The sequence below is a fragment of the Oncorhynchus nerka genome, linkage group LG12 (genome assembly GCF_034236695.1).
Source record: "Oncorhynchus nerka isolate Pitt River linkage group LG12, Oner_Uvic_2.0, whole genome shotgun sequence".
NCBI lineage: Eukaryota > Metazoa > Chordata > Actinopteri > Salmoniformes > Salmonidae > Oncorhynchus > Oncorhynchus nerka.
The window spans coordinates 27,471,065-27,488,541 of NC_088407.1; the positions used below are offsets into that span (position 1 = coordinate 27,471,065).

Consider the following 17,477-nt stretch of genomic DNA (forward strand, 5'->3'; position numbering starts at 1 on the left):
ACGCTCTGCAGTCGTTAAACTTCCTGTTTCGGTGATGAAGATAAAAAAAAATAAGTGTGTGTGTGTGTGGGGGGGTGTACATCAGGACATTCTGAGTGACTCATTTGAAAATAAAATCTGCATTATCCGACATCCAATAGCCTAATTTGCCTAGTTAAAAAACTAAATTACCTTGGGATCTGGTTCTATAGGCTGTTCTCAGATAAGGGTGGCAGGTAGCCTGGCAGTCGAGATAAGTTGGGTCAGTAACCTAAAGGGTTGCTGGTTCAAATCACGGACTAGGTGAAAAATCTGTTGATGTGCCCTTGAGCAAGGCACTTTGCCCAAGTCGCTCTGGATAAGAGGGTCTGCTAAATGACTAAGATGTAAATTATTTAACCTTTACACAGGATGAGAGCAGTGAGCTCAACTCTGCTTGACATCTCAGCTCACCCTGATGGTTAAACATAATCCCGACTGCAGCACCTTGGACAGCGCACACAGGAAACGGATGGCATGTACATATGCAGCTCTGATATCACAAGTGCGACACACAAACACTTGTGATAGGCCTACTGATGACAAGCAACATGATAATGTCTGTAGTCACTTGCTGGAATTATAAATTGGGGGGAAAACACTGACATGCTGGAATGTTTTTTGTGCATGTTTGAGAATATTTTATACATAATGATATGGTTTATATGTGTTAGAGTCAACCAATCACTTATAATGAATAGTTTATTAGAGGGACAAAATGTGGCTTTTGTCATTTTTCTGTTGTTCCTGATTTATGCAACATTGCCATCTAGTGGTCATTTATTTGTAATTGTTTTAATCTGACAAAATGTATTTAGGCTACGTGATGTATTGTTGCATAGTTCTATTTTTTGGTGAGCTCACATTTGCATCGAAGTTACATTATGACATCACATAGTGAAGTTCTCTGTCTTGTAATTCTAGAATGGCTGGTTACAGTTACATTCAAAGGCCGATCATATAGATGTGTAGATCCGGTTTCCTTTTCCTCTCTATCCTCTGAGTATTTTCGGAGAATTTAGGAAAAGAGAATGTCGGACCAATCCAAATGCACCACCATCTATATGTCTCGGGAGTTGAGACAGGCCAGCGACAAGGCTCTATCGACAGGTGCTCAAGAGATACGCTTTCCAGACCATAAATCACCACCATCGCTTCGGTAAGAATGTTTATTTTATAGCTAGGTCGGATAATCTGTGATCTCCATCAAGCAAATCCGAGATGCCTTTTTTTTTATGATTCCTTGCATGTGAAAATGTTTAAATCCCTCTCCCTCTCTCTGTGCTGTCTGTTGTGTGTCTAAATCAGAATTGGTCAAATTCAGTCACACCATTTGAGTTTAGGAATCCGCCGCTCTTTCGCCTCCACGGACCTGCTCACCAATGCGCATCCGCATTCAGCACACAGTGCACTTTCCCTGGACAGCCTGGAGGGGGTGCTATCGCTACACTCAGGTATGGACCAACCACAGTCATTGATTTCTATTCTCTCTCTCTCTCACTCTCTTTCTCTCTCTCTCTCTCTCTCTCTCTCTCTCTCTCTCTCTCTCTCTCTCTTTCTCTCTCTCAATTCAATTCAATTCAATTCAAGGGCTTTATTGGCATGGGAAACATGTGTTAACATTGCCAAAGCAAGTGAGGTAGACAACATACAAAGTGAATATATAAAGTGAAAAACAACAAAAATTAACAGTAAACATTACACATACAGAAGTTTCAAAACAGTAAAGACATTAAAAATGTCATATTATATATATATATACAATGTACAAATAGTTAAAGGACACAAGATAAAATGAATAAGCATAAATATGGGTTGTATTTACAATGGTGTTTGTTCTTCACTGGTTGCCCTTTTCTCGTGGCAACAGGTCACACATCTTGCTGCTGTGATGGCACACTGTGGAATTTCATCCAAAAGATATGGGAGTTTTTCAAAATTGGATTTGTTTTCGAATTCTTTGTGGATCTGTGTAATCTCTCTCTTCTCTTTCTCTCTCTCTCTCTTTCTCTCTCTCTCTCTTTCTCTCTCTCTCTCTCTATTTCTCTCTCTCTTTCCCTCTCTCTCTTTCCCTCTCTCTCTCTCTTTCTCTCTCTCTCTCTCTCTCTCTCTCTTTCTCTCTCTCTCTCTCCCTCTCTCTCTCTCTCTCCTTCTCTCTCTCTCTTCTCTCTCTCTCTCTCTCTCTCTCTCTCTCTCTCTCTCTCTCTCTCTCTCTCTCTCTCTCTCTGTGTATTTTTATTTTTATTTTATTACGATGCTACTCGTCCTGGGGTCTCTTTCTCTTCTTTACTTCTTTCTGTGGATGGATGCCCAGTTTCTTACACACACTTCTCCTTTCACCTTAACCCCATGTGTAACTTTATGCGACACTCCCTTTCTGTCTCGCATTTCTTACAGAACAATTCTTCAGTCATTTCTCAGTCATTTATATATCTTTCTCTCTCTCTCTCTCTCTCTCTCTCTCTCTCTCGCTCTCTCTCTCTCTGTCTCTGTCTCACTTTCCCTCCCCCACCTTATCTAAACACTTACTAATTTCACGAGAAAAGAAAGTGAAAGATACAACACACCAATTGATACAGGAAATACGTGAGGAAAGGGTTTAATAATTTCTAGAAGTGCACTCAAGTTCAAGGCCCTTGAGCATTTGTGTGTTTCAAGTTTCATTAGTCATATGTGCGGGATAATGCTTCTCGATGCAACAACAACAAGAAATAATAAAAGATAAGAATATGACTCAGTAGAATAGAGTAAATATTTTAGCGTAAGTATAATAGAGGAAGGCACAATTTATAGTCCAATGTTTACGTGTGTTTTGTGGGAGGGGGATTGGGGGGCAATTGTTTATATTGTGCAGTATTTATCAATCTTAATAAGACTCTGAATTTTTTTTAACAAGTTGGGGCTGCTGAGTATGGCCGGTGGGAGGCCTGTAGCGGGGCACTGTCCCCATTTGGACTCAAGAGATTTTAGCATTTTTTTAACAGCTGTAACTGCCAATACCTGCAATCTATAGAAAAATGTGCCGCCCCTGGCATGTTGCCACCCTGGGCGTCTGCCCATGTCGCCTATGTCAACGTAGGGATGGTGCCAGGTTTCCTCCAGACGCAATGCGTCTGGCCACTCTACCATAAAGGCCTAATTGGTAGAGTGCTGCAGAGATGGTTGTCCTTCTGGAAGGTTCTCCCATCTCCACAGAGGAACTCTAGAGCCCTGTCAGAGTGACCATCGAGTTCTTGGTCACCACCCTGACCAAGGCCCCCGATTGCTCAGTTTTGCCGGGCAGCCAGCTCTAGGAAAAGTCTTGGTGGTTTCAAACTTCTTCTATTTAAGAATGATGGAGGCCACTGTGTTCTTAGGAACCTTCAATAATGCAGAAATGTATTGGTACCCATTCCCAGATCTGTGCCTTGACACAATCCTGTCTCGGAGCTCTATGGACAATTCCTTCATGGCTTGGTTTTTCCTCTGACATGCATAGTCAAGTGTGGGACCTTATATAGACAGGTGTGTGCCTTTCCAAATCATGTCCAATCAGTGAATTTACCACAGGTGGGCTCCAATGAAGTTGTAGAAACATCTCAAGGATGATCAATGGAAAAGGATAGACCTGAGCTCAATTTCGAGTCACATAGCAAAGGGTCTGAATACTTATGTAAATAAGGCATGTCTGTTTTTAATTTTTAATACATTAACAAAAATGTCAAAACTGTTTTCACTTTGTCATTATGGAATATTGTGTGTAGATTGCTGAGGAAATTGTTTTATTTAATCCATTTTAGAATAAGGCCGTAATGTCACAAAATGTGGAAAAGGTCAAGGGGTCTGAAAACTTGCCAAAAGCACTGTAAGTGGACATTATAAAGGGCTATATTTTAGGCCAGTTTTTGTGGAATTTGTAATGCACGTTTTTTTTAATAGGCTATTTGTGTTTTTTCAATATGGCCTGTGTGCTGATTGAGTTTGACACCCCTGCTTTAAGGGCATTCGTTCTACCATTTATCACATTCTTCTGGTGAGCAATGGTTTATTTAGTCTTCTAGTGCAACATACTGTATAATGACAGAAGAGAAGCTGCATGTATCTAATTACAGACCAGTTGACTAACAAGTAGCTGACCAAAATATTGGAAATGAAAAGCAGAAACATGTCTAAACTAGGCAACAACAACATAAACCTGCAAAACCCCGGTCAAAATAATCATTCCACTGTCTCCTGCAAAACCCCGGTCAAAAGAATAATTTCACTGTCTCCTGCAACCCCGGTCAAAAGAATCATTCCACTGTCTCCTGCAAAACCCAGGTCAAAATAATCATTCCACTGTCTCCTGCAACCCCGGTCAAAAGAATCATTCTACTGTCTCCTGCAAAACCCCGGTCAAAATAATCATTCCACTGTCTCCTGCAACCCCGGTCAAAAGAATCATTCCACTGTCTCCTGCAACCCCGGTCAAAAGAATCATTCCACTGTCTCCTGCAACCCCGGTCACAAGAATCATTCCACTGTCTCCTGCAACCCCGGTCAAAAGAATCATTCCACTGTCTCCTGCAACCCCGGTGAAAAAAATCATTCCACTGTCTCCTGCAACCCCGGTCAAAAGAATCATTCCACTGTCTCCTGCAAAACCCCGGTCAAAAGAATCATTCCACTGTCTCCTGCAACCCCGGTCAAAAGAATCATTCCACTGTCTCCTGCAAAACCCCGGTCAAAAGAATCATTCCACTGTCTCCTGCAAAACCCCGGTCAAAAGAATCATTCCACTGTCTCCTGCAACCCCGGTCAAAAGAATCATTCCACTGTCTCCTGCAACCCCGGTCAAAAGAATCATTCCACTGTCTCCTGCAACCCCGGTCAAAAGAATCATTCCACTGTCTCCTGCAACCCCGGTCAAAAGAATCATTCCACTGTCTCCTGCAACCCCGGTCAAAAGAATCATTCCACTGTCTCCTGCAAAACCCCGGTCAAAAGAATCATTCCACTGTCTCCTGCAACCCCGGTGAAAAAAATCATTCCACTGTCTCCTGCAAAACCCCGGTCAAAAGAATCATTCCACTGTCTCTGGCTGTAGCCTACAGCTCATTTTCTATATTTTGCGGGTTAGAGTCGGGTGCGCGCTTCAGATTTTCACTTTATCACATATAGTCAGGCGGTTGAAGATTGGTTATTAGCAATTGCGGGAGCGGGTGAACAAACCGTTGACCCGCTCACCACTATTTCTCATATTCTTTGGGGAGAACCCTGAGGTCTGTGTGGGAGTGTGCGTGAGCGAATGCATCTGCGCTAAGGTATAGAGAATCAGAGCAGGTGGTCAGTCCAGTTCAAGTGTTCATCAAATGGCTTGTAGCAGAGATGAGCCTGTCGGTATCAGACCTTATTAGGGGTGTGCCGAGTAGTCGGACAAAACGAGTATCACAACGGATATGTGCAATTTTCTGGATACGTTTATGATCAGAGTATTTTTTTGTAATTATCCGTGATAAAAAAAAAAATGAGGTGCCAGCAAACATCTTTTCATGTCAGTCAGTCATGTGCAACGTTCCATGTGGTTTAAATCATGGTACCGGGCCGTAATGCAACCAGTCTGGATGTTCTCCATGGTGAAGCGGTAGTATTTGGAGAGGACCCAGGGTGGCATGTCCATTTGTGTGTGTGTGTGTGTGTGTGTGTGTGTGTGTGTGTGTGTGTGTGTGTGTGTGTGTGCAGGCCTAAGTGCATGTGTGTGTGTGTGTGTGTGCATGCAATTGCCTTTAGTCTTGTCATGTTTCTGCTAGTATTTTCCAGTTCCCCACATGCTGTGTACTACAACTCATCAGGATCAAAGTTGTCCACCATTGTTTACACTTTAACCCATGTCATCTCAAATCATGGCATCATTTTCCCAATATAGTGCACTACTGACCAGAGCCTCTTGTCTTCAAAGTAGTGCACTACTAAAGTAATAGGGTGTCATTTGAGATTTGGACATTATTGGAAGTTTAAATCAAGGTGGACAACTCTAGTCCTGACGAACCACAGTGTGTGGAGGCTTTTGTTCAAAACCAGATTTGGCCCATGAAACATAATAGACTACCTTTCCCCTTTCCCCTTCTCTATCAGACTCTAGAGTGGAGCTCCAGCCTACCAGTGACACCACCCTGAACCCCAGGAGCTCCCACAGCAGCCGGCTTTCCCTGGAGGCCATAGCGCTGCCTGCAGGCGGGGAGGGGAAGTGCAGCGACGGAAAAAAGAGTTTGGGCACGGAGCACGAGGAGAACTGGCAGGACGCCAGGGACGGCGCCAACGAGTTGCACCCTGAGGATGATGAGGATTCGGGGTCCCTTGAGTCCATCGATGAGGAAGAGGAGGAGGAAGGGTTAATGGTGGTAAACCTCAAAGCAAGTAAAGAGAAAAGGAAAAAGAGACATGATGTGGAGGGGACTTCAACTGAGAGCCCATCAAAGTACCTACAGGTCAGGCAGTGTAGAACTGATGTTTGGGGTTGTTTGCTTTAACATATTGGGAGACAGGTGGATGGTACATATTGGTGGAGGATGGAGTGAGAGTTACACAAGTTATTCCCATTCAATGTTATTCAATGAGTCCCTTGTAGAAGTACTTAAAAACTGAAAAGAAAACCCACTATTATCATTAAGGTTGTTTGAATGAGCTATTTCGATGTTGAAGCTATTGTGTTTTTACATTTGCAATGGTTACATCTACCACTCAGCAAGTGTGGTTAAATCCACAACCCAGGAAGTGAAAAACATGTGGCAAGGCTTTGAATACTATTGTGGTTCCCCTTGCTTTAGATTCTGCAGCATTATAAGAAACGTCTGTCTTGTTTGTTTCTGTATTTTCTTTGGCTTTTGTCCCTGCAGGAATTCCATAGTTTACCCAAGAGGCTAGTGCCCTCTGAGATCACCCACTGTCTGTATGAACTAGAGGTGAGTAACAGACAGAAAGCAACTGAAACGGTGGGCTGGGTTCAAGTAGTATTGGGGTTTCTTTCTGTTTGAAAAGACTGACATTTCAGCTTGTTTGCACAGGTGGGGTTTGTGGACCGGCTGACACCATCGCCAGACAATATAAGTTAATAGACCAATAAAGAGTTTGCCCTCCTCTCTGACAATAATAGTTTGTTTTCAGGTTACATTTCCCACCCATTAGGCTCCTCCAATTAGGTCCCTCACTCAGGCCACTCCCAGACAGTCCTATCTTGAGAAATAGCTTTTTGATAAGAATCTATTTTTGTTTCCTTTTGACCATTTTAATTAAACAATCAATGTAAGGTACTTAATTCTTACCCAGAAAATCTTTGATATTGACATGAATACGGCTGCAGTTAACCTCAACAGATGTGTGTGGAGATGTTTGTTCTCTACTAACTACTCTGCCAGCTCGTAGTGCTGGCATCTTGCCAGGTCTTTCCCGGATGCAAATAATAGTTAACTTCCTTCCCTCCCGTTCTCATAGGAGGAGTGCAGGGGAGTGGAGAGAGAGAGCGACAGTGTCAAATGGAAGATGGAGCTAATTCATCGCAGCGTGGTCACAGTCCAGGTGAAAGAAGGAGGTGGAAAAAGGGAGGAGCGAAAGAGAGAGGGAGAGGGAGACCATGGCAAATGTGAAGAGGGATAAGATGTTCTAGCGTTGATAGCTTTCTCATGACTGCGGAATAAATATGTTGCTAAATGTGCCACGCTGGAGACAAATTCCAAATAGATACAGTATATTGTACATGGAATGCTCCTTTAACAGAAGTTTTTCTGCTGTAGCTAAATGAATTCATTCTATACTAGATTTTCAGGTTTGTACGTTATTTTCAGGAAACGCTGCGGACTCTTCTGAAACGCCTGGTGGAGGCTCAGAGCAACGAAGCCCTGGACCCAACCCCAATACCAACCACCCACCACCTCCTCTCCACCACCCACCACCGCCCCCCTCACTCGCCCTCTCACTCCCTCTTCCACTCCGCCAACCCTCTCTTGCTGGCAGACGCCCCCACCAAGATCCTTTCCGCCTCCCAGGTGAACCAGGTGCCCTCCAACCTGTCCCAGTGTACACACCACCACTGCCTGGCTCACCGTTCCGTGGCGCGCCGCCCATCCGAGACTTGCCTGACCGAGGCCAATGCCACCCTGACCCAGGGCCACTGCTGCCCCAGGACCACCAGCCCTGGAACCGCCACCCTGACCAGCTGTGCCCAGCGGGGGAAGGAGAGGGCAGCAGCCCTCCATGCCATCACTGACCTGAGGTACTGGCAGTATAGATGCAGGCAGCCAATCAGAATAATAATAATAGATGTATTTTATACAGCGCTTTTCATTACATACAGAATCTCAATGTCACAAAGACAGACACAGACACACATTTACATTTCCTTTCACCATATTCAGCAAACCAAAAAAACACCAGTTTCATGAAAAATATTGATTTACAGTATGTGGCCTTCTCCCCCCTAACCTCTAACCCCCTATAGGATGGACGTAGAGCACCTGCGCGCGGCCTATGAGGAGGGGCGCCAGGAGCACCGGGAGACCCTTGGGGTGCTGAGGGCCTTCCAGAAGGACATGGGTACCCTGGTGTCCCACTGGCAGAGAGACAGACAGGACAGACAGAAGCAGAGTGACGTCGGCACACAGCTGGAGGCTATCAGACAGCAATCCAACAATGTCACTGAGATGTGAGTGGGGGGGGGGGGGGGGAGTAAAAAGAGGAGAGTGAGACAACAAATGAGAGCAAAGGGAAGGAAAGCGAGGGAACAGTATGGTTAAAAGCGGTCACCTGAGGCCTCGGAGGAAGAAAGAGAAGTCAGCAGACATTTTGAGACGAGTCTGTTCTTATTTGCCCCTTTCGATTATTATCATCATCTCTGAACCATCGCAGAGGACTGGTAGCTAAAAGAAAACAACCACATTTCCTCAAGTCTTATCATTATTTTATTAGTGTTTCTTTATGCAACCAAATGAAATGGTGGTCGCTGAATATGATGCTGATAACAAAAGGCTTGTTTGGTGAAAAATTTGGCTAAAATCAAATTACATTTATTCGTCACAATCACAGTTTATAGCATGTATAAAATGTGCAGTGAAATGCTTACGTGTTAGCGCCCTCAACAAAGAAGTACATTAATCAATTATCAATAATAACAATGAAGAGTCAAGTCAACAATAACAAGTAATAGCGAGTAGCAGAAGTGGGCTCTGGGGTGAGGTGTGTTAGTAAGAGCACGTGTGTGTGTGTGTGTGTGTGTGTGTCAGGACTCGGCAGGCAGTTGCTGTGTTCGGTAAAGTGGGGCTTCAATTGGAGGGGCTGGGAGCAGTAGGAACTCTGGTCCGCTCTGCCTCTACCAAGCTGACACCCAACAGGTAGGAGTTAATGGTAGGAGGTAGGAGTGAGTGTGTGTCTGTGTGTGTTACCTATTGGTACGACTGTTGCATGCACCATGTTCTGTGATCTGATACTAAATGCTTGTGTGTGTGTGTGTAGCTCTCTACTGTGCCAGTGCTGCACTTCTAAGACGATTGATGGAGAGAGCAAAGAAGACTGAGAGCAAACATATAGTATTGTCTTGATTGAAACCGTTGAAATAAAACGTTTATCTGGAAATCTTATCTTCTTTCTGTTTTTTCCTTTCCTTTTTTTTTTAAAAACATTCTCACTGAGTTCAACTTAACTGCACATTAACTTATGTTAATCTTTAACTTTTTCAAAAAGGGAAACAGGTAAGTCATTCACTATATGCTGCTTTGTGATACAGTACACATAGGCCTCTTTGGAGTTCAGTCACAGATAAATGTCATAAATGTACTGAACATCTTGTGGGACACTGTTGACGGTAACACACACACACAAAAGGATCACCAATACTCATTTGAACATCTTTGTAAAGGTAAGACGTGTAAATGCTTTATTTAAAAACACTTATTGAACAAGCAGGTGGAATCAAGGACAAAGCAACAGAGGAAACAGTGTTCCGCTGTAGCTCAGTTGGCAGAGGATGGCGCTACCAGGGTAACGGGTTTGTTTCCCGGGACCACTGGTACGTTATATTTATGCACGCATGTCTGCTAAATGGCATACACTATCATTTATATATAACATCCCATTTTAAATGCTGTTGCTGAACATTTTTCATTTACAACAGTACATTTAGTCATTTAACACTTATCTAAAGTACTCATCTTTAGGTAGCGAGGTAAGACAACCAAATAGTCATAATAGACCAAACTTTTTCTCAGTAGAGCAACTATCAGCAAAGTCAGGGATAGTAATAAAAGACAAGTGAAAGTGTGCAAGAAAGGCAAAGTAGCCTACATGTTAAACTGTAAAAGAAATGTTTAAAGGTCCAATGCAGCCATTTTTATCTCAACATCAAATAATTTCTGGGTAACAATTAAGTATCTTACTGTGATTGTTTTCAATTCAAATGGTAAAAATGTACAAAAATAGCTTCTTAGCAAAGAGCAATTTCTCAGGCAATGATTTTGTTAGGACTGTCTGGGTGTGGTTTAAGTGAGGAGGGGAAAACTGACAATTTGCTGTTATTGACAGAGAGGTTTGGAACTCTCTTTCTTATTGGTCCGCTAACTAATTTACAGCCTGGTGATGTCAACATGGAAGGCCAAAACTCCCTCCTACCAAAACAGGGGGACATTTCAGGCGGTCTTTTTACACAGCTCTTACACTAAAAGGGCATTATCATCATTTTCACAATTTCACAGTATTATTCCAACCTCATTGTGTGGAAATATATATAAAACACAGACAAATCACGTTTTTGACTGGACTGGACCTTTAAAGCCTGAGATTAACATGCAATGGTTACTATGAGTAAATGGTATAAAATGTATCTCCTACAGACACATCTGAAGTATGCAGTACATTCAACATATCTTTGCTATAAACTGGAATGGTATTCTATCTCGATATGGCCATCACTATTTGGCTATGCTAGAAATTATGAAATTGTGTAATTTTCAACCACAAACCCAAACTGTAAGCCCGATCCTTAACCTTTACACAATATAAGGAACAAAAAGTTAGTAAAGCACTTGCTCAGCAGTTAAGACCCTTCTAGACTTTGCCATCTAGTCCCTACCCTCATTTTGGGGTCCTAAGCCATGCGAACTTGTTGGGTGACCACGTGAACCTGTTGGGGGCCTGATGTAGTCTGAGTCTTAACCTCACGAGCCATCTGGCACCAGGTACAGACGTAGCAGCAACACACCAATGCAACGTCTCCACACGTCGAACCCTGAGAGGGGGAAGAGGGAAGGAGAGATGGATAGAAAATGAAAGCAGAGGACAAGAAAATGTCAACAGGACAGAGTTAAAAGGGGATGAGGACAGAGGTGGAGAGAAGAATAGCGGGTGTAGCACAAGTTCAGGGGAGAAGGAGAGAGAAAAGGTTGAGTTTAATTCCATATTCAGTGTTATATTTAAAGGGTAATCAAGGCAATAACAACACTAAGAACAACAGCATTGAGGGGTGGGTTTAAAGGGGTGGTGGGGGGAGTGCACCAACGTTATTTGTTCACACCTCAAACATCTGGTAGTTTCCAAAACCATATCCCCTCAGATGGGAAAGTAAGAAACACTGTTGATGGCAACGGATGTGGGTGCTGTGGATACCACCACCCACCCACCTACCCCCTCCCCTTTTCCACTTTCACCTCACCCTCCCTGCTCTCCCCCATCGGCACCCCCACCCTCTCGCAGGGCTCCTACCTGGATGCCGTAGCGTTCTCTCATGGAGGAGCGCATGCAGCAGGAGACAGCCATAAAGGCACATGGGTCCAGGAGGGGCATGCAGAGACACCAGCCGAAGTGGGAGGCCGTCTGACACTGAAAACAGGGGAAGCACCACAAGGCACAGCAACCTGGGAAACACACACACACAATTGAAGGTCAACGTACAGTCGTTGCCAAAAGTTTTGAGAATGACACAAATATTAACTTCCACAAAGTTTGCTGATTCAGTGTCTTTAGATATTTTTGTCAGATGTTACTATGGAATACTGAAGTATAATTACAAGCATTTCATAAGTGACAAAGGCTTTTGTCAAAGGCTAATTGACAATTACTTGAAGTTGATGCAAAGAGTCAATATTTGCCGTGTTGACCCTTCTTTTCAAGACCTCTGCAATCCGCCTTGACATGCTGTCAATTAACTTCTGGGCCACATCCTGACTGAAGGCAGCCCATTCTTGCATAATCAATGCTTGGAGTTTGTCAGAATTTGTGGGGTTTTGTTTGTCCACCCGCCTCTTGAGGATTGACTGCAAGTTCTCAATGGGATTAAGGTCTGGGGAGTTTCCTGGCCATGGACCCAAAATATTGATATTTTGTTCCCTGAGCCACTTAGTTATCACTTTTGCCTTATGGCAAGGTGCTCCATCATGCTGGAAAATGCATTGTTCATCACCAAACTGTTCCTGGATGGTTGGGAGAAGTTGCTCTCGGAGGATGTGTTGGTACCATTCTTTATTCATGGCTGTGTTCTTAGACAAAGTTGTGAGTGAGCCGACTCCCTTGGCTGAGAAGCAACCCCACACATGAATGGTCTCAGGATGCTTTACTGTTGGCATGACACAGGACTGATGGTAGCGCTCACCTTGTCTTCTCCAGACAAGCTGCTTTTTTCCGGATGTCCCAAACAATCGGAAAGGGGATTCATCAGAGAAAATTACTTTACCCCAGTCTCAGCAGTCCAATCCCTGTACATTTTGCAGAATATCAGTCTGTCCCTGATGTTTTTCCTGGAGAGAATTGGCTTCTTTGCTGCCCTTCTTGACACCAGGCCACCCCCCAAAAGTCTTCGCCTCACTGTGCGTGCAGATGCACTCACACCTGCCTGCTGCCATTCTTTAGCAAGCTCTGTACTGGTGGTGCCCCGATCCCGCGGCCGAATCAACCTTAGGAGATGGTCCTGGCGCTTGCTGGACTTTCTTGGGCGCCCTAAAGCCTTCTTCATAACAATTGAACCGCCCTCCTTGAAGTTCTTGATGATCTGATAAATGGTTGATTTAGATGCATTCTTACTGGCAGCAATATCCTTGGCTGTGAAGCCCTTTTGTGCAAAGCAATGATGATGGCACGTGTTTCCTTGCAGGAAACCATGGTTGGCAGAGGAAAAACAATGATTCCAAGCACCACCCTCCCTTTGAAGCTTCCAGTCTGTTATTCAAACTCAATCAACATGGCAGAGTGATCTCCAGCCTTGTCCTCCTCAACACTCACACCTATGTTAACGAGAGATTCACTGACATGGTGTTAGCTGGTCCTTTTGTGGCAGGGCTGAGATGCAGTGGAAATGTTTTTGGGGGGATTCAGTTCATTTGCATGGAAAAGAGGAACTTTGCAATTAATTGCAATTAATCTGATCACTATTCATAACATTCTGGAATAAAGGCAAATTGCCATCATACAAACTGAGGCAGCAGAATTTGTGAAAAATAATATTTATGTCATTCTCAAAACTTTTGGCCACGACTGTAGTATGTAACACTTGATAGTTCATATACAACAGATTAGAATGTCATGAAACAATGTTTGATCATATAGTGAAAATAGAGGTAAAACTATAAACAAATGTATGTAAATTAACTCATTTTCAACACATATTTCTCCTCTCCTGATCTTTCTTCCTTCTCTCCGTCGATCATTTATCCTAACTTCCTCCCTCTGCCCCTCTCCTTCAGTCTCTAGAGAGCTCTCAACAACCACAGATCAAATCTTTATTTTTAAGGAAACCGACTAATAAGTATTCGATAATGGATGGGCAGGGATGGCATCAAAATAATTCAGCTTTCTCTCCTGTTCACTGTGGATGTTGGTGTAAAATGTCCTGATAAAACCAACCCTATCCCACCCTGTAACGATTAAGGATCTGATTTCACCAGTTTATTGACATTCCAGTAACACAGCCCCCACTGTGTTACTGGAATGTGACGTCACACATTTGGTTCGAGCTTCCTGTTTTTCATTATCCAGTGAGGTCGTTTCTCCTAGACCCTCCCATCCCGTGTAAGATTTGCAAAGTATGAGATGAGCTATAAAACTGCCCCCCCCCACACACACACACACACATGGCAACAAGTATAGATTTGCAGGAAATGTAGCTTTAAAACTGCAACATTTTCTCTTAGCCTCAGGACAATACGTGTAGAATAGCATTATAAAACTGCACATGTTTCTCTCTGCACCATGTCAAAATGTGTTTCAAATGCAGGAAGTTAGCTGATTTCCCTGGGGAGGTCGGTTCCCTGGGGCCAGGGGGTATCAGGTATATGTCTGGTTGTTGGTACAGTATTCTCTCAGTAAATCAAAGTATATGAAGTGCAAGATTCTTCGAACTAGTCTCTAGTCACGACAGACTGATTTTAATTTAAATATATAACAAATATATACTCGGAAAGAAGAGCCCGAGGAAAGAAATAACAAACAAAAAATGTATACATTACAAAATAAAAACATAAATCTAGATTTCGTTCTGGGTTTTGAGATGAGCATATTAGGTAAGTGACTCTATGATGACTTACAGGTCCCCATGTCAGAGCAGCAGTCACACAGTCCTGTGCTCCATTCCCCCGACCTCTGGGTGGTTGTTACAGTGGTGATCTGCTGCTGGTGGACAGCCATGGCTACACCACACCCAAGGAGAAAGAAGGAGGTAGGGAGAGAAGGGATAAAGGAAGGAAGGAAGGAAGGAAGGAAGGAAGGAAGGAAGGAAGGAAGGAAGGAAGGAAGGAAGGAAGGAAGGAAGGAAGGAAGGAAGGAAGGAAGGAAGGAAGGGAGGGAGGGAAGGAAGGAAGAAAGGGGGGAGGAAGAGAAGGAATTACATTTAGTGGGGAGAGAAATGCATCGGTCTGATAAGAGGTTTTAAATCCATGAAAGGAAGTAGTTACACTGAACAAAAATATAAACGCAACACACAACAATTTCTAAGATTTTACTGAGTTACAGTTCAAATAAGGAAATCAGTCAATTTAAATAAATGAATTAGGCCCTAATCTACGGATTTTACGTGACTGGGAATACATATTTGAAAAAGGTAAGTGCGTGGATTAAAAAAACAGTCCGTATCTGGTGTGACCACTATTTGCCTCATGGAACAAGACACATCTCCTTCGCATAGAGTTGATCAGGCTGTTGATTGTGGCCTGTGGAATGTTGCCCCAATTCTCTTCAGAGGCTGTGCGAAGTTACTGGATATAAGCAGGAACTGGAACTCGCTGTCATACACATCGATACTTGTCTTATGCCTGCCCATAACTCCACCCCCACCCTGGGGCCCTCTGTTCACAACGTTGACATCAGCAAACCGCCGGCCCACATGTCGCCATGCATGTGGTCTGCCATCTGCCTGGCACAGTTGAAACTGACGTTCATCCGTGAAGAGCACACTTCACCAGCATGGCAGTAGCAATTGAAGGTGAGCAATTGCATACTGAAGTTGGTTAAAACGCCAAACTGCAGTCAGGTCAAGATCCTGGTCAGGACGAAGAGCATGCAGATGAGCTTCCCTGAGACGTTTATGACAGTTTGTGCAGAAATTCTTCAGTTGTGTAAACCCACATTTCCATCAGCTGTCTGGGTGGCTGGTCTCAGACAATCCCGCAGGTGAAGAAACCGGATGTGGAGGTCCTAGGCTACCATGGTTACATGTGGTCTGCGGTTGTGAGGCTTGTTGGACATACTGCCAAATTTTCTATAATGACGGCATATGGTAGAGAAATAAACATGAAATGATCTGGAAACAGCTCTGGTGGACAATTTCACGCTCCCTCAAAACTTAAGACAACTGTGGCATTGTGCTGTGTGACAAAACTGCACATTTTAGAGTAGCATTTAATTGTCCCCAGTACAAGGTGCACCTGTGTAATGATCATGATGTTTAATCAGCTTCTTGATATGCCACAGCTGTCAGGTGGATGGATTATCTTGGCAAAGGAGAAATGCTCACTAACAGGGATGCAAACTAATTTGTGCACAACATTTTAGAGAAATAAGCATTTTGTGTATATGAAACATTTCGGGGATCTTTTCATTCAGTTCATTAAACATGGGACCAACACTTTTTCTATTCAGTATACATGTAACATTTCCCCAAAAAGTGTTGTTGTTGCTGCAAACAATGACCTGTGCCTGTATCAAATCATGTAGAAGATTAATATTGAATAATATCAAAGATTCACTTTGAAAATCATCATGATTGCTCTATCTGTAGGATGATTTTCTGATATGACTGCAGTACCAACTTTTCTATGACGTAAAATCATACATTCCCTTCCTTATACTAACACATTTTTACAGCCAATACCGTTCAGTCACCTTGCTAGATACGATAACTGACCCACCACATGCACATAACAATTATATGAAATGATAGGCTATGCAAAGTACTCATTGTTTTCTGACAGATATATTAATTGAACCTTACTTTTGATTGATTGAATTATTATAGTTTCGTGAATCTTCAGGATGTCCAGGCCACATCGGGTTACAAGACACTATTTGCAATAGCAAAAGGAAATAATTATATATTGACGTTTACATATACGGTATACATAAATACACACGAAAACGAAAGACTTTTGAAAAACAAAACCCTGATATTTCAATTATATAGTGTATCTTGTCGAATCTTCCATGCTTTTGAAATAAGATTTGCAACCATGAAGACTTATTTTCTAATTAACCATTCATGTTTCTCTTCATCACTAATTCAGAGTAGTTCTGGTTTCTTATTAGTGGGGAAAGTATAAACACACCTCATTCGAGTAAATCAAATAGCCAAATAAGTCATGTTAGTTTAACATACAAGATCCATTATCGCAATGAACGTCTACAATAGAATATTGAAGAGACTGAAACCAAAATAGGACGGTTTTAACCGCAATGTGCTATTAGTTGAAGATGGTATGTGTTTTTAGAAATTGGCAACTAGCTTTACAGATACATGTAATTTGTAATCTTACCTTTCTATTCGTATTAACTATAAAGCCTGAGAAGAGAGAAGTTGCAACACAGGGATCAACGGTTGTTCTGTTTCGGGATGTGGCGGCAGGCAGCCTAAAACACCTACAATGGAAGTTGGCCTCCGTGGAGTTTCGTTTTACAGAAATAGAGGTGCGGGCAATGTAACGTCTGGACGGTCCACCACACTTTAGCGATACACCTTGTTGAGTACAGTTAGTGTGGGTTCAGTGAAATTATGATGAATATCAGGATGATATTTTTCTTTATTACTGTGCTTTCTACAAGTAGGTACACTCTAATAATCTGACATACTCATTACAGAGTATAGGATTGATTGAAGCTCAATTTTAAATTCAAATCGCCCTACCACCATATCTAAGATAGTATGACAACCGGGGCGTGTATTCATTGATGCCAAGGGTAGCTAGAATTCTTTTTTTAATGTAAAACGTTTTTAGTTTTTATTAACCTTTATTTAAACAGGTGAACAAGCTGAGACAGTC

General features: G+C 42.8%; 2 protein-coding genes across 3 annotated transcripts; one reads left to right on the forward strand and one right to left on the reverse strand.

Annotated features, from left to right (window-relative positions):
- Positions 1 to 897: 897 nt before the first annotated feature.
- Positions 898 to 9,605, forward strand: LOC115138060 (uncharacterized). The gene is made up of 9 exons (XM_029674458.2): positions 898 to 1,177; positions 1,327 to 1,472; positions 6,112 to 6,464; positions 6,873 to 6,938; positions 7,468 to 7,551; positions 7,818 to 8,245; positions 8,471 to 8,674; positions 9,252 to 9,359; positions 9,481 to 9,605. The coding sequence occupies exons 1-9, from the start codon at positions 1,050 to 1,052 to the stop codon at positions 9,539 to 9,541; spliced, it is 1,578 nt and encodes a 525-aa protein (XP_029530318.1). The 5' UTR covers positions 898 to 1,049; the 3' UTR covers positions 9,542 to 9,605.
- Positions 9,606 to 9,860: 255 nt separating this feature from the next.
- Positions 9,861 to 17,109, reverse strand: LOC115138061 (placenta-specific gene 8 protein-like). 2 transcript variants are annotated; one of them, XM_029674460.2, is made up of 5 exons: positions 16,974 to 17,109; positions 16,436 to 16,505; positions 14,535 to 14,636; positions 11,722 to 11,873; positions 9,861 to 11,248 (listed from the first exon to the last, which is right to left on the reverse strand). In XM_029674460.2, exons 3-5 carry the CDS (start codon positions 14,632 to 14,634, stop codon positions 11,108 to 11,110), a joined length of 393 nt encoding a protein of 130 aa, XP_029530320.1. In that variant the 5' UTR covers positions 14,635 to 14,636; positions 16,436 to 16,505; positions 16,974 to 17,109; the 3' UTR covers positions 9,861 to 11,107. The 2 variants fall into 2 exon arrangements, with proteins under 2 accessions (XP_029530320.1, XP_029530319.1); XM_029674459.2 differs by lacking the exon at positions 16,436 to 16,505 and having other exon boundaries at positions 16,974 to 17,108.
- Between the last annotated feature and the right edge of the window lie 368 nt (positions 17,110 to 17,477).

Excerpts from the sequence above, each read along its gene's own strand:
- LOC115138060 (XM_029674458.2), top strand. The coding sequence starts at position 1,050 with ATGTCGGACCAATCCAAATGCACCACCATCTATATGTCTCGGGAGTTG. Across the intron at positions 8,246-8,470 it reads CATGCCATCACTGACCTGAG|GATGGACGTAGAGCACCTGC; the intron begins GTACTGGCAGTA and ends AACCCCCTATAG. Across the intron at positions 9,360-9,480 it reads ACCAAGCTGACACCCAACAG|CTCTCTACTGTGCCAGTGCT; the intron begins GTAGGAGTTAAT and ends GTGTGTGTGTAG.
- LOC115138061 (XM_029674460.2), bottom strand. The coding sequence starts at position 14,634 with ATGGCTGTCCACCAGCAGCAGATCACCACTGTAACAACCACCCAGAGG. Across the intron at positions 11,874-14,534 it reads CTGCTCTGACATGGGGACCT|GTTGCTGTGCCTTGTGGTGC; the intron begins GTAAGTCATCAT and ends TGTGTTTCCCAG. Across the intron at positions 11,249-11,721 it reads GAGAACGCTACGGCATCCAG|GGTTCGACGTGTGGAGACGT; the intron begins GTAGGAGCCCTG and ends TCCCCCTCTCAG.